This window comes from Rhinolophus ferrumequinum, chromosome 22 (genome assembly GCF_004115265.2).
Source record: "Rhinolophus ferrumequinum isolate MPI-CBG mRhiFer1 chromosome 22, mRhiFer1_v1.p, whole genome shotgun sequence".
In the NCBI taxonomy this organism is placed as follows: domain Eukaryota; kingdom Metazoa; phylum Chordata; class Mammalia; order Chiroptera; family Rhinolophidae; genus Rhinolophus; species Rhinolophus ferrumequinum.
The window spans coordinates 45,604,651-45,620,681 of NC_046305.1; the positions used below are offsets into that span (position 1 = coordinate 45,604,651).

Here is a 16,031-nt window from a genome sequence, read left to right on the forward strand (position 1 = left end):
GACACCTAATGGACATTTGGTTAACCGATTACACTTAGGAAGAAAGGAATTAAAGGAGAAACTCTGGGGTGCCGATTCAAGAGGGCCAACAGAGGGCAGTCCCCAAGCTTGTAAGGTTGGATGCAACCCCTACTTCATCCGGGTTGATCTCTGAAGGGATCCCCTCAGAAAGAAACTTTCCCAGTCTCATCCTGCCACTGTCATCACGAGGCAGGGGTGACCGCTTCTAGGATGCTTATAAATGGAGACTATAGAATTGTGAGGAAGATCTGTTGATACTTCTATTACACAAAACTTCTGCCTCAGAATGGCTGTCAGGCCTGTCCCAGAGCAGGTGGGGAGGGCCAGAGTATTGTATTGTCCCTGGATTGGGAGGTACCTCAACATAGTGTTTTCACCCACTGCCCCACCCCTCTGTACTCTAAATACAGAAAAAGGAAAGATGGCTTTTGTGTCCCCTTGCAATTCCCACTGCCCCTGCCTTAGCTTAGGCCACGAATTAATCTACATGGAGGGCGGGACGGTAGGTACTACCTTAGCATTAGCTAAAAGATCACTCAACCCCCGGACAATGGAAATCACCTCTTTCCTGGTCCTACCTCACTCCAATCTTGCTTCCCTCCAACTTGAGCTCCTGGCTGTACCACAGGTCCTTCTAGCCCTCCGGGGCTCCCCTTTCTCTACCTTAAGGGTGAAACCCAACCTCTCAAAAGAACACACAAAAACCTCAGTTATGTGGACCCTCCCACCCTCCCCTGTCCATATCATCTCTTGCTTGTTACCCTTCCTGCCCCTATCGATTCTTGCACACTCTTCTCTTGTCCTTTACAAGTACTGAGCCAGCTCCAGGGCCCTGGGGGCACTCTGTGTCACACTTTCACATATGCTGTTCCCTTTGCCGGGATTCTGGGTGTGGGAATACACAGATTATAAACAGAGCTAGCTTTTATTAATCACTATGTTTCAGACACTTCCTATGAATTCATTTCGAACAATATATGTATTGTCCCGTTTCATGTTTACAACAATCTTAGGAGGTTGGTACATTAAAATCCTCATCTTACAGGTGAAGAAATGGAGGCATAGAGAAATGAAGAAGCTTTATCATGATGCCAGCGCTTGTGAGTACGGAAGCTAGAGGGAATCCAGACATTGCACTGTCTGCCTCTGCCAATCATGGGTGAGAGAGATTAACCCGATGTGTTATTTTACAGTTCTAACCGTAGGAAGAGACCCAGAATTGAAAATCACTTGTCTAATGTAAGCATGGTGGCTTTAAAAGGGGACGTTATTGTAACGATAAACTCAAGGTCATCATTAGGTTAAAGTTGAAATTTGTATCATATTTTAGAGAACTAAGTATTATTAATGGAGTATCTAATTAGCTTTGTTCTTAGAAGATGTCCTGTTAACAAATGCCTTTGCCTTTTAGGAGAAATCTCTCCCAAGATACTGCCATCACACTTGAATAGAAACAATATGCAAAGGTTCAAGCTTTCTTACAGGGCACAAAAGGTATGTTCTGGAACTCTCACCGTAAGACCTGCAATTCCAATACCGACAATCCCCATGAGCTGGAGCTTGGCACTGATGACGGTCTCAATTTCATCAATGCAATTCTGATTTGGAAAAAAAAAGTCAGGAATAACAACTGATGGTACAATCGCCCCCACCCCCCACCTCCACGGTACATATTCCAAGACCCCCAGTGGATGCCTGAAACCACGGATAGTACCGAATTCTATATACACTGTTTTTTTCTATACATACATACACACCTTTGCACTTAAAGGAAGCACTTCACAGCTTCGCTTTGGCATATCTGAATTGCCAGCATCACTAACTCTTGCACTTTGGGGCCATTATTGAGTAAAATTAGGGTCACTTGAATACAAGCACTGGGACACGGTGGCAGTTGATCTGATAACCGAGAGGGCTACTAAGTGGACAAACGGATGCTTCCTTCACGTGCCAGGCAGGACAGAGTGGGGCAGCGCGAGATTTCATCACGCAATTCAGAATGGTGTGCAATTTAAAACGTATGAATTGGTTTATTTCTGTGATTTTCCATTTCATAGTTTTGGACCGTGTTTGACCACAAGTAACTGAAATCATGGAGAGAGAAGGCATGGATACGGGGGGAATGACTGTATGTGTGACTCATCACCCTGACCAATCCTTTCTCTTCTCTACAGAGCATCCTGTGAGAGTTCATCCATGTCAGCTTCTGCCTGTATTTAAGCCATTCCGCTTAGATAGCATCATTTTGATAACCTCAAAGCAAAAATGTAGTTTGAGGGAAAAAAAATACAATCCTCTCCTTTTGGTGGAATTTTCCTATTTAGGCCAATGGCTACTTCAGCACCCTGGCTGGAGGAAGCTATTCTGGGAACTGAGGCATTTAAAAATGTGGGCCTCTTCTTACTTTCAGCAAATAAAAGTAAGTAAAATATCCCTTTGCTTTCATATTATCATTTGTAGTTTAAAAGGCTTTCTATCCAATTTACTATGCAAAGTAGGCATCACCTACCACGTTTCCCCCAAAGTAAGACCTAACCAGAAAATAAGCCCTAGCAGGATTTTTCAGGATGACACCCCCTGAACATAAGCCCTAATGCATCTTTTGGAGCAAACCTTAATATAAGACCCGGTCTTATTTTCAGGGAAACACGGTAGTAAGAAGCTAAAAAGTCTGTACAGGTTCAAATTAAATGAAGGAAAGCCAAGCATAGGGAGCTACAGGGCCATTCCTTTCCGTGGTGGCCGAGCTGGGTGGGTTCCCATCCTTTCATCTGTGCCCTGTAGAGACCTGTGCAAGGCGGGGTCAAAGACCTTCACACATGGAGGGAATCTGAACAGGGAGCAGATAGGTCACTTGCAATTGTAATTAGTTTCTTTAGCTTCTATTTGAGGTCCTCTCAAGTACAGAGGTTGGCTCTCAATCCGATCCTGTCCCCAGGCTGCCCAGCTTATCACTTGTCAGCTCCCTCTGGTAACCACATGAGCTCTGTGAAACCCTTACCATCACCCTCATGTCTCCTACCACACTTCCTTCATTCATCATTCATTCACTCAAACGTTTCTCGAGCATCGACCTTGCATCAGCCACTGGATCGGCGTGGTGGCTCTGAAGATAGGAAGACATGGTTTCTTTTGCCCTCAGGGAGCTCACAGTTCAAAGAAAGACACAGACCCACAAAAAATAATTACCATCCATTCTGGTAAAAGTTTGAGAACCACCAGATTGTTTCTCCCTTACTTACTGAAGGAAATGGGAGTCAACCTATAGAAATTCTTCCAACCTTCCTCTTTTTTAGCTATAAACGTACATGCTCCATTCATCCAGTGCCAGGCACTGTCGAAGGTAATGAGTGGGCAAACTGAACCAGACAGCATGGCTCTTTCTTTCTTTCTCTCTCATCCAAGCCAAAGCAGTGCCCTTCTCTGTTGAGAGAACCCTTTCACCAGCTCTGGATCTCATTCCCTCTCAGCTCCTCAGGAAGCCTATGCTGTCACTTTTCTTTTTTCCTTCCTATACATTCAGCGGCCCCTTTTCTATGACATTTCCTCTCATCATACAGACACATGCTCACGGTTTTCAGTGTAAAACAAAAAACTCCCCTCTAACCCTGCCCTCCTCTGGCTCTGCCCACATCCCCTTTCTTTCACAGCCAACTTTTTTATGTGAAAAACAAACTAACCAAATATGTATTGGTTTACTTAGTTATAAAAGGAATATGGGCTTATTGTTGAAATTTGGAAAATGGCTGTAAAAAAAAAGAAAGAAAATAAGAAACATTTGTTCTCCTACCACTAAAGATAATCACTAACATTTTTTGGTATGTTTTTAAACACAAAGACACACACTTAATTCATGCTTGATATACGCTTTTTAAACTTAACATTAAACTTCAAAAATATCTTTTTTCATTAAAAATTCTTTGAAATGGTGACTCTTAGTGGCTGGGAAACACTTTGCCATATGGTAGTACATAATTTATTAATTATTTACATAATTTATTAATTATCCCTATTGAAACATGTTAATAGCATATCCAGGATTTTGTTCTTATGAATAACACCGCAGTGACTACCCCAACACAAAAGTCTGTCCACACCTCTGATTTCTTTTCTGTAAAATAAAATTGAGAAGTGGAATTCCTGGATCAAAGGGTATGAACATACTTCACCCATTAGTCTTATATACTCCTACTGACTTCTAAACAGTTTGTACCAGTTTCTCTGAAAATGCTCATTTCACATCATTTTTACCAATACTATATATTATTATTTAGAAAAAAAATCTGGCCAATTTCATAGGTTAAAAAATGGCATTTCTTTATTTTAATCTGCTATTCTTTTTAACAATTACATGAATTGCCTATATTTTTATGTGTTTAATGGTAACTTGGATTTTGTCTTTTCTGAACTCTTTTTTCCTGTCCTTAGCCCAAAGCCAAACTATTTGAAAGGGTGCCCTCCCTCCTTACGTCTCATTTCATGCAGCTTGGGCTCTGTCCTCACACCGCTCCTGACAAAGTCACCAGTTACTTTTTAAATGCTCAAACCTGTCAGCTTTTCAGTAGACACTCGTGGGCTTTTCGTTCACCACACCAACCATCTCATATCCTGCTTCTGTGTTGTTGCTTATGGCGGTCCCTCTGCAGGCGGGTCTGCCCCTACCCTCTCCTGCCCACTGTTTGCTTAATTACTTCTCACCCTTGAAGATTTAGCTGAAACATCACTATTCCTTCCAGGGAGGCAGCCTTCCCGGGGGCCCTCCAGCCTCCGGCCTCACCTCAGTGCAAACTGCACTTGATCCATTTCTGTGTTCACCTCTCCTATTAGACGGCAGTTCCTCGAGAGTAGAGACTTTGTGTCATTCATCTGTGTTTCTGCAGTGCTTGGCACAAGGTAGGTGGGTCGGTACATGTAGAACCAACCTCAATGGCAGCACCTGGCCCTGGGGACCATTTCTTCCTCCCCCTGTGGGTCTCCTCACTTGTGTCTGCTCACTCTTCCTAGTTTCCTTATTTGGCAGTTCTTCCTCTGTCCATCTTTAAATGTTATTGCGCCCCCAGTATTCTCCTTGTCCTTTTCTTCTAAACCGAATGGATCAAATTTAATCTACAGCTTTAAGATTCCCAAACCTCTCTCCTGAGCCACAAACCAGATTTTCCAACTGCCTATTGGGCGTTTCCACTTGGAAGTTCCACTGGCTCCTCAAAAATCACCATGTTAAACACTGACCTCACTTTCTTTTCTCTGAAATGTACTCCTCTATTCCTCAGCTCAATAAATGATACTATCGTCTGTCCAAATGGTGAAGCCAGAAACCCAGCAGTGGATTCCTCCCTCATCTCTCATGTCTAACTGGTCCCCAGGTCCTGCAGATTTTGCTTTCTAAATGGTCTTCCCCTCTTCCTTCCTGCTGCTCAGCCCAGCTTATTACCGGTCTCTTGCCTGACAGCGAGGAGAACGGCCTTCCCAACCGTCTCCGTGGCTCCAGGTTACGCACTTCCCATCTGTCCTCCGCGCTGCTACTGCAGCAAACTCAGGAAAACGCAAATGCCATCCCGGAGTCCACCGTCAATGGTTTCCTAAGCATCAGCGTGAAGTCTAGGCGTCTGGCTCCACAAGAGTATTTGAGGCCCTTCAAGAACAGGTCCCTCCTCTTCAAAGGACTCAAGTCGGCAGGGACCAGGGCTTTGAGCCTCTCCCTGCTGCCAGCACTTTCCTGGATGCAACAGCCTTCTCTTGCCTCCATGCCTGTGTCCTATCTCCTCTATCTGGAAAACTCATTCTCTTGTTTGCTTACTGGACTCCTGTTCATCCCTCAAAATTCTTCCTAAGAATCACTAAGGGGAGCCTCCTGTGAACCCTCCCATGGCCCTGGCTGAGCCTGCTGTGCGCCCTCTAGGGGACCCTCTACTTGTGCTACCACGTGGGGTGATGGCGCCCCTGCCAGATGGCGAGCCCTTGGAAGGCAGTGGCTGTCCTCATTCATTTCATCCAACTCAGAAGGACTCGGTAAGTGTTCAGCGGGTGATTCACAACACCAGCTGGGATTAAAATCTCATCCATCCCTTCACGGCTGAATGCCTCAAGCATGATACCATTGTCCCCACATTCTCATATTTTCCTGCGTATTTCCCACACTGTACCTGTGCTTTCCCCAACCAGGGCACTGAAACCACATGGCAAATGTCACTGACGATCTTTTAAGTGCCAATCCAACAAAGTATTCCCTGCCCTCACTTCCTCGTCCTCTTCCCAGCATTTGATTGTATTATGGACAAACCATTTCCTCCCTTTTTTCCCAGGTGCCACCGTCATTGGACTCTTGCTGACTCCAACTCCTCCTTCGCAGTCTTGTTCTGGCTTCTTGTCCTCAGCTTCCTCCTTAATTGACAGTGTTCCCATCCACGACTATAGTTTCAGCTGTCACCAATGTGTTGGGATTCCTACACCTGAGTCTTCAGCGTAGATGACGAGTAAGTCCCACGGGCATGGAAAGTGCAAGCTTGACCAAAGCTGAAGCTGTCGTCTGTCCCCAGGACCTGCTCCTTTCCCTGCACTCACCTGGCTCAATGAGTGGAGTCTCTACCTGCCGTTCTGCCCACGCAGAAGCTGAGGGCTCAGCTTCCTCCCCTACCTCCCCATTCATGCCCAACAAGTTGCCCAGGCCCGTTCATTCCACCCTCTGAATCTGTCACTTCCTCTCCCTACGCACTGTTGTGACTTGCTCTCACCCCTCATTTACGTGGCCTCCCTCCATTAGTCTCTAACCTTCTCTTCCACCAGGCACCCCCAACAGCCTCAACATTCTTTCCACGATGCAAAACTTACGTTACTACTCTGTGCTTCCCCAAGCTTCCAGGTGTGAAATCACGCCTTCGCTTGCCTCTCCAAAAACGTCCCTCACCATTCCCTCTGGACTCCCTGTTCTCCTGCAGTCCTGGAGTGTCACACTGCCAAGGCCTCTGTCCCTGCTGCTCTCTGGGCCTGGAATAGCCTTCCTTTGTCAAAATTCAGCCCAGGGATCCCATCCTCTGTGAGGCTTTGCTAAGTCCGCTGTGTCTCCACTGTACTCCATCCAGAGATCAGGAGCAGCACCATCTGCCTTGCCCAGTCTGCAGAGCCATGAGGCAGGGACCGTGTGCTTTTCATCTTAGAGTTCTCAGAGCCTGGCACAGTGCCTGACACACAGCACTTAATAATGGAACCTGTATTAGTGCTGTGACCCCCGTGCAGAGGCATGGGACAACATTCTCGGGGTGCACACCTCTGGCCCTGGTGACCTTCATTAATGCCACAACACTTGCTTTATTCCCTAGGGTGCTGGGAGACTGGCACTCGGCACTGCTTCACCAGAGAATAACGCCAGGGCATAGAAAGCACTGGGAGAGGGCCTTCTAGAATCAATCACCCCCTCCATTCCAGAGGGCAAGAACCAACTTACACTCCAGGCAAGACAGGACCCCTGCTAGAGACGCTTACCTTGTGTCCTTGTCCTAGAAGCTCCTTTGGGCATGTGGGCTGGACCAGTTCAGAGCTTTCCTTTCCGCAGCACTGAAACTAGAGAGTCAGAAAGAGCTTTGAGGACACGGGAGGGAGAAGCAGCAGCTGCAAGTCTGGGCACCACTGCTAAGGGCTGGGGGTGCCGTGGCAGAAAAGCAGCTACGAGGCCCAGTCACCGCAACCCAAACCGCCATTTCTGGAAAGAGAGCGAAGAGTCACGTAATTGTGCTAGCAAAATAAGAAAATGACTTCTCTAAAGTTGTCTGAGTTTTATGATGGGAAGTGACACAAGGCAACCCAAACAAGGCAAGGAGTTAATTGACAGTGTCTGTGTCAACTGCTGGTTTTTAGGCAGAATTTGGGCCTTGAGAGTTTTTCTTTCAGCCTGGGAATTAATTTAACCTGCTGAGTAGCTGAAGTTTTATGAGCTTCAGGAAAGGCTCATTAACTGTGGGCAGTCTGGGTTGGAGGGAAGTGACTGCAGTAAACAACAGGGGCTAAAAAACCAAGGCTTGAAGACTGGGCAGCAAACAGGTATCCTACCTCAGCGCCGGCCCTCCAGAGACAAAGGAGCCTGTGTGCTGCCTGATGTCCCTGGGGCAGCTGAGGCGGAACAGGATAAATGGTTGGCACCTCCCAGGACACCCCGTGACAGACTAGAACTGGGCTACCTGAAAACACTTGGCAGGAGCCCGTGGCTCCTTCTCCGTATCACAGCGGTTAAGAAATCAGGACAACTCCGGCCTGGCTCGTCTCCTCCGTTCGCTTTCCTTGATTAACTGCGTGTAACTCCGAGCTCTGCTCTGTGGGCACATTCCCACAGGACATTCCCGGAGAAAGGGAGCGTGGCCGACTCACGCTGCACCCCTTCCTTTTACAAATGAGGGAGCTGAGTGACTATCAGGAGGCAAGAAACTTGCTCCAGGTCACAAAGCTTTTTCAGAGGCAGAGCTGCAGCTACAAAGAGCTTTTCAGGGTTGTCTCGCTATACCACAACGCCACCCTTGGAGAGAACCCGGTATTTATTGGGGCTGTTTTCTTGTAGTTCTTGTTTGTACTATTGTGTCTCTTTGGGGCCCATGTCCTGACGTCCCCTCATGAACTCTGTGTGTTAGGCCTCTTTCTCTCCCAGGTCCTATACGTAATGCAAACTGCCATAAGGGCTGAAATAGAGCCTCCCTGAATTTATTCTTATTTTTAATCCAGGTGATCAGAAAGAACCCGGTTCATGCATCATCTTTAGAAGATGCGATATTAAGGAAGAAGTAAAGTTACTTACTGTTGAGTGGAAGGTAACGAGAGTCCCATTTCCCTTTTCCCTGTCCTTAAGGTAGTCATTATAAGCTTCTTCATACATGGTCTGAACGTGTCGTATAGCCTGAAAAAAATACCAGAAAAACCAAGGGGACAATGAGTGGGAAGTTTCAAATGTTTACCTTTCATCAAAGTAAACCCCCTCTTCCTTACCCTTCAAAAATATGGCCTTTCCATATGTTTATCTGTATTTAAAGATAATTCTGCATATATGGAACAGATTCTAGATTCTGGAGTTTCTAAGATACTTTTGAAGATGGAAGGATAGATTAACCAAGAATAATTTCCATAGATTGGAAAGATTTCTTAGAGTGGACATTCTCACACCTGAATGGACATCAGCGTGAACTGGACCCCAGATTTGTGGCCCCACTCAGTTTGTACGGCCAGGGCTGGGAGCTATGCATTCTCTGTACCCCACTGGTTCAATGTACTCAAGTTCTTTCATGACATGGTTTGAAATGTGTTCTTGACCAAAGAAAACCATTTCAGTACTCAAATATCACATAAAACATGGAGAATGCTTTTACTAGTATAAAGACAGGAGACCCCAAATCCATACAGACATCAAAAAATCCTAAGATCTAATTTGTTTTAACCTACAAATATAACCAGCTACTTTAGAAAATCCAAAGGAGGTGACATTTACTTTACATATTCACCATTTTTTAAAATCTAAAATAAATTCATAAACACAATATTGACTGCACATGAATATATGTGAAACACAGTAAACCTAAGATTCCATTCTTCCTCCTGTCCCTTTTCCCTCCTCTCTTTCCCAAAGTGGGTTTTAACCTTCTAAAAAGGCCACATACTCTGTGAGTGCTCCTGATGACCTATTCTGGATAACTACAGTTTGAGCAGAAATCAAAATAAACTAGCTTTACCAGCAAAGAGATGAGGCTTTAGTCTCTGAGGCCAACCCCTCAGGACAAATGACAGTCACAAGGATGAGAATGCACATTCTGCCCCATCTCTCTTTCTTATGTCTGCAGTCTAACCTCTATCCCATTTCAAATGGAATGATCTTCTACTAGAGATCCTTTAAAATAAAATAATCGACCCCTTCATAAATCTAATGAAAGCTATGAAGCATCTCCCCAGAAAAACGTGTGCCCACTCATATACACATATGCTTAGTTCTGTACAATACTTCTAGGTTAAAAACTTCTCTGTAAATGATAATTGTGGGGGTTACTTGGTTTTGTAATATCATGGGTATCAATATCCCCATATCTTATGCCATAAAGAGAACACTGTAACCATCATAAAAAGAAATTGTAAGTAATTTTTACTTACTACATCCTTGCCTATAAAAGCAAACACTCCAGTGGTTACTTCAGCAGCAAATATCACCAGTAGGCAGGTAAAAAACTGCAGAGAGAAAATACTCACTTCATTAATGCAATACCTTTCCATTTATTTAGCTTCTTTGACAAACATTAGGCAAGGTTATTACTTCAAATTGGTCTAGCAGGAAGCATTTGCCCCTTAATCACCTTGTAGTTTGTTTATTCATTCATTCACTCATTAATTCATTCGGCAATTGTTTATTGAGCATTTCCTTTGTGCTAGGTACTGTCCTTGGTGCTGGCTATACAGTGATGAATAAGATAAGATCCCCATGTCTCTGCTACCAGGGACCTCACATTAGAAAGGAGATATGATGAATGAATAGAGCAATAAAAATGTTGAATAAGATTATTTCAGATAGTGATATAAAAATCCCACCACCTAGAACAGTGCCTGCACCTACGTGTTCAATGAACACTTGGTGAACAAAGGAGGTTCTATAAAGACATAAAATAAGACCAGGAGGTGGAGAGTGGCTGGTGCGGCCTGGCTTTGGGGAAGGTGTGATCTGACTGCACAGCTCGGAAGGCTTCTCTGAGGAGAGGGAGGCGAAGGAGCCCTTCTGGCGGGATTTCTGTTTCGGTCTGTTGGGTCTGCTCTGATCTAACTAAGTTCAGGGATAAAAGGACAGAGAGATGCTCAGCCACAGTGGAAAGAGAGGGAATGGAGGGCTGAGGAAATGAGTTCGCAACTGTGCATAGCAAAACCCAAAGACTGCAATGAGGAAGGAGAGGCTGCCCAATAAAGCTGCTGTTTCTGATTCCTCGCGGAAAAATACGAAAACGTCCTCTCCTCCTGCCCCTCTTCTTCCTTCTCCCGGTTTCCCTCGGGCCACACTGGCATGGGCTGCACAGCACTGAACTGAAATTATTTCATTTTTTAAGAAACAGAGGCTGCTTGTTAAAATCAGCACAAGAGGGGTGTGGGTTAAGTTACTGATCTCCAACAGCAGTGCTTTTCCTGTCGATGACAGCACTTCCCTGGCTACGAGGAACCTTTCAGCTGCCTCACTTGCTGTGAACTATTATTTTTAAAAGAACAATCATCATTGCCCTTTAACAATTATTAGGCACTTTTCCTCCCCAAACATCTTTACACTAATGACCTCATTCCTCCCCCACCCCCACACACACTTTCATAAGAGGCAGGGGGAAAGATAGTATTGATTTGTGCAAATGAGAACGGGAGAGGGAGTGAGTGCCAAGGTCTCAGTGGGTCAGAGGCGCAGCTGGCACTGGAGGCCAGACGTTGGGCTCCCTTCAGGCCAGTCCCCCCTCCTTTCCCCACCGGTGCCCCACTTACCGATCCGAGCACACACTGCGACTCCCGCATGGCTCCACAGCACCCGAAGAAACCCACTGCCATCATCAAGGCCCCTGCTCCGACCAGCACGTACAGCCCTGTGGGAAGAGGGCAGAGGGGACGCTGACCACCCAGCCGGCTCTCCCCCCAGCACAGAGCTTCTGGCAAAGGCTCCCGCCACACACACACCACTGCTCCACGGGTCCGGCAGGGTGGGGCATTCAGTAGTTAGTAATACAATGGGTGACGCCTGTCGAAGGCTTGCTGAGCCTTCACTCACCCAGTTTAACCTGCACGAGGATCCTGAGAGGTAGGGCCTAAGTTATCCCCAAAGCACAAAGAAAGCCGCAGCTTACAGAGTGAGGGGACCGTCACATGCCCAGCAGGGACTGGAAACCCCACCTGGCCCCCTGGCACTGCCCCCGCTCATAAGCACCTCACAGACCTCCTCTCTGCCAGGCTCTTACCGTTCAGATTCCCAGCACCCCTGGAAAGTGGGTGTCACTACCATTCATGTGAAATTGATGAAATTAGTCCAGGAGCGGTGAGGAGCCGGTGCCAGAGCTGGGGCCCCTCCCCGGGAGCCCCTGGCCTCTCTCTCATGGCGCTCTGGAACTCATGGCTGTCTCCGGCTCATGAGAAGCCACGAGGACAAAGTGTCTGGGAGGGAAAGGGGGCTGACGATCCGCCCAGGCACAGATGGGGAAGCAGGGAGAGGGCGGACCCAGAGGGGGCTTTTGTTTAAGTAGGGGGGGAGGACCCAGCGATAGGCAATAAGGTGTGTGTGAATTACAGACTTTGGAGGGTAACGCCGCATACACCGGACAGACAGGAGGCTGTTATAAGAACAGACGCTGAGGGGACGTGACACGGTAATATACACCAAATAACGTTATTAATAACGTACATTAATAAATGCAACATTCGCGACATTTATTCAGGGCCTATTTTATCCACACGCTGTTCTCAGCACGTAGCACAGATTTATTAATTTAATCTTCATGAAGGAGGCGTCACATTATTATCTCCATTTTTTAGACAGAGGAACTGGGCCCCAAAAGGGTAAGCAATTTGCCAGAGACCGTAGATCTGGGTTAAAAACATCCATCTGCCTTTCAAGCCAGATGCCTTGTCACCATGGCCCGGTCCTGCCTCTCCAGCAATAATAGTGGCCTTAATTCAGGTGGTAATTTCACGTACCACGGAAATCAAGCGACAGAGAAAGAAAAGGGCAGAAACGTTCTTGTTCGGAGAGAACCACAGCCAAGCCTTTCCTTGCTTCCTTCTCTGATCCCGAGATAAGTTAGAACACAATACAAGGCCTGGCACTCGACTTGCTTAGAATAATGTGAGTGGCCTCTATTTTATTTTTTTGCATTTTATTCACATGAGTCACCTGGAAACCACTCCCATTCACCCAGAGGGTGGGGATCTGGGTCCCCGCCTCTGTGGGGAAACCCTGGCCTTCGGGGTGCCTCCGGGGGGGGGGGCCCTCCAGGTGGTTTGTGGGGGCAGCAGGCAAGGCTGCTCTGCTTCCTGCTCTGCCCAGACTGTTCTCAGGGCCCGTTTCTGGGACGGGGAAGCCCTGGGTTCTGCAGTCCTGAGGCAGGTATTTATTTATTTCCTGCTCTGGCGACTCTGCCACTTCCTTCCTTTGCCATTTCTCTAAAAGAGCTATTTCACAGGGGAATGGATGTGGTAATGAAAGAAAGGATTCCATATTTAAAATAATACTATCGTTGGCCCCACTGCCTAAACATCTTATTGTTTTAAAAATTCTCTTTAGTTTTCAAAACTCTTTCTATCATCTCACTGGCTCCTCGAAACAACCCCATTCGGTAAGGCAAGTGTTAGATTTCTGTTTTCCTCCTGGGGGTCAGGGAGGCAAGGTGGCTCCAGGCAGGACGCACAGGCCTGGAGCCCCATTCCCTCCCCACCGGGACAGGCCGTAGGGCAGCCAAGAGCACCACCGCACTCAGCTCCCTCACAGACCGCCTCATGGGTGGCCCACCTTATTACATTGATCTCCTGTTCACCACGGTCATCACCTCCCCGCTGCTACATGACCCCAGGACCCCCTGGACCCTTCGCCTACATTCTAGCCACGTGGGAATTCACCAGGCTCTGACCCCACCTGCTCTTTTCCATTTTGTGTATTTGCAGGTTCTCCATATGTACTATGTCTTTCTCTGTAGATGTGACGTCCACAGACAAACCTCATTCATCCTGCCTGGACTACGCCCAGGTCAAGGCAGAATCCCCAGTGTGGTTGGATGAGAGGATTAAGAAAGAGCAAGTCAAATCTGAGGTTCTGGCTGTCTGCCATCGCCCCTCTTGGCTTAGAGATGCATTCTGGGAAAACACCTCAGCAAACGTGCAAGACGCCACCACAGGGCTGGGCTCTCCCAAGGTCAAGCCGATGAGGACGTGGCTGCACACCTGAGAAAGGCAAGAGGGGTGCTCCTGAGGAGGCTGGGGTGCAATGGACTGAGGACGGGGCCCGAGGAGGGCAGGACTGCTCCCCACGGCGACTCATCCCTCAGGCAACAATCCTGGCCTTTCTGAAATAATGCGCTCCCCACGAAAATTTGCTTATTTGTACAATCTTCCATTCCTAGGCTTTCAGAATCCCAGAGCGCACAACAAAACGCCCTGAAACTGCCCGAGCCGAGTGGCTCCAAACCCTGAGGCCTCTGCTTCGCAAACCTCTGTGTGGACGCGTGGGCCACGTGACTCAGCCCAACGCACGATGAGCCCTGCCGGTGGGAGCCGAAGGGAAAACTGGAAGGAATTCTACAAGTGGCAACCTCCCACAGGCTTCCTGAATCCAGTTCCCAATCTGGTTGTAGCTCTCAGCATATCATAAGGCCACTGTGGCTTCCAGGGGTGCCTTATCCTTTTCTGATTTGACCCTCAAATACAGCTGCTGAATGAGCACTTTGATGGAGTGTCACATTTCAATTCCAGGATGGCTTCTGGGGAGCCCTCTCCCTCCCACCCAACTCATGTGACAAGTGTCTGACCTATTTCCCAATTCCCCATGCTTTCCGAGTCCTGGTTCCCTCATTTGGAAAGAAAGAAAACACTTTGATAATTGCATTTGTTCACATCTGGGCCTCGTGTTGCCAGTGGTCTCCAGGTGACATGCTACCAGCAATTCCCTGACGAGTCCATCGCTTGTTTCTTAGGTTTTTGAGTCTTCTTTTTAAGTTAAAGCATCATTGCAGGTAACACAGAAAGGAGACAGCAATCTCCTAAAAGCTTTGTGTCATTTTAAAACAGATCTCCCCACACACACCCTTTGGTGACCAGATAGTGGCATGATCATCGATTTCAGTGGCTTTTTGGCAGCAGATGGTTTCACATACCCAGCTAATGACCATTTTTCATCTAAAAACACTTTTTTCTATGCCTCTGTGCAACTCTGCCTTCCTCCCAGCTTGCGCCGGATGCACGTAACCACACCTGTATCTAGAATATTGGATGGGAGTCAGGTTATGGGGAAGGGAAAGTCTCGGGTGCCCTGAAATAACAACAGCTATCAGTTATTGAGTCCTGTTGTGAGAGCTTAACGTGTATTAGTCACGGAGTCATTTAACACTCAGCATAACCACCACCATTTCCGGGTGCTCTGCCTGCTCTCTGCAGCCTCTGAACTGTGCACTTGGCAGGAACCTGCCCGGAGATCGTAAGCAGAGCTCCCCGCCATTCTCATTCTGACTCCCTGGCATCCGAACCACGCCTTCATCTTTCCTTCTTGTGTTCTCCCACGCCACCCACGGCCTGACTCTCTCCTCAGCCTGCCCTCATGACAGTAATACCAGCAGCTAATACATATCCGTGGCTCACTGCACAGCAGGTACTGTGCTGAAGCACGTGCCTATGTTAAATCCTCTCCTCACCTCGTCCTACAAGGTACACAGATGTATACGTATTTCACAGCTGAGGAATCAGGCACAGAGAAGTTCAGTCATTTCCCTAAGGTTTCACAACTCGTAAGTGGCAAAACTGGAACTGAACCAGGGGTCTGCTCCTAAGTGCACAGCCTAACTGCTATGCTTACACTTTTAGCAGGAACTCAGAAGAAGGGTGACTCTCCTAGCTCGAAATCTGTTAATTTTGCAATCTGTAAATGCCAGGAGGTTTCTTTTGCTTTTTCCTCGAGCGGATCTGTCGTTGATGGTTTCTGAGGTTTCCTCTGAAAGTACAGGGCTGGGAGCCAGAAATCCAGGCCCGCCAATGGTGTCTTTAGGTTTTTAATCCACAATATGGCCATCGTGATGTACTCTAACTTATAACAATGCATTTTTTATAAAATTGTCTCAATGATGTAAACTACAGCCCATCTCTTTTCTGCAGCTACCATGACTCTCAGGTACAACTGGAAACCAAGAAGTAAAAAAGTCTTACCAGAGTGAGTCAGAGTGTTTAAAAAGGCAAGCCATCCCCTCAACATTCATCCCTGGAACACTTTCCTTACACCTAACAGCCAGCCACAATCAAAGCCAGGCTCCACGACTGAAAGCAGCAGGGAGAGA

At 47.1% G+C, this 16,031-nt stretch overlaps 1 protein-coding gene across 1 annotated transcript in view; it reads right to left on the bottom strand.

The window, feature by feature from the left end:
* TSPAN2 (tetraspanin 2) overlaps positions 1–16,031 on the bottom strand; it is a 40,425-nt gene that overhangs the window by 3,324 nt on the left and 21,070 nt on the right. The window contains exons 3-7 of the mRNA XM_033093669.1: positions 11,494–11,591; positions 10,138–10,212; positions 8,801–8,899; positions 7,501–7,578; positions 1,536–1,619 (exon numbers count right to left, since the gene is read on the bottom strand). Coding sequence (XP_032949560.1) covers positions 1,536–1,619; positions 7,501–7,578; positions 8,801–8,899; positions 10,138–10,212; positions 11,494–11,591 — 434 coding nt within the window. The remainder of the gene's footprint in view (positions 1–1,535; positions 1,620–7,500; positions 7,579–8,800; positions 8,900–10,137; positions 10,213–11,493; positions 11,592–16,031) is intronic.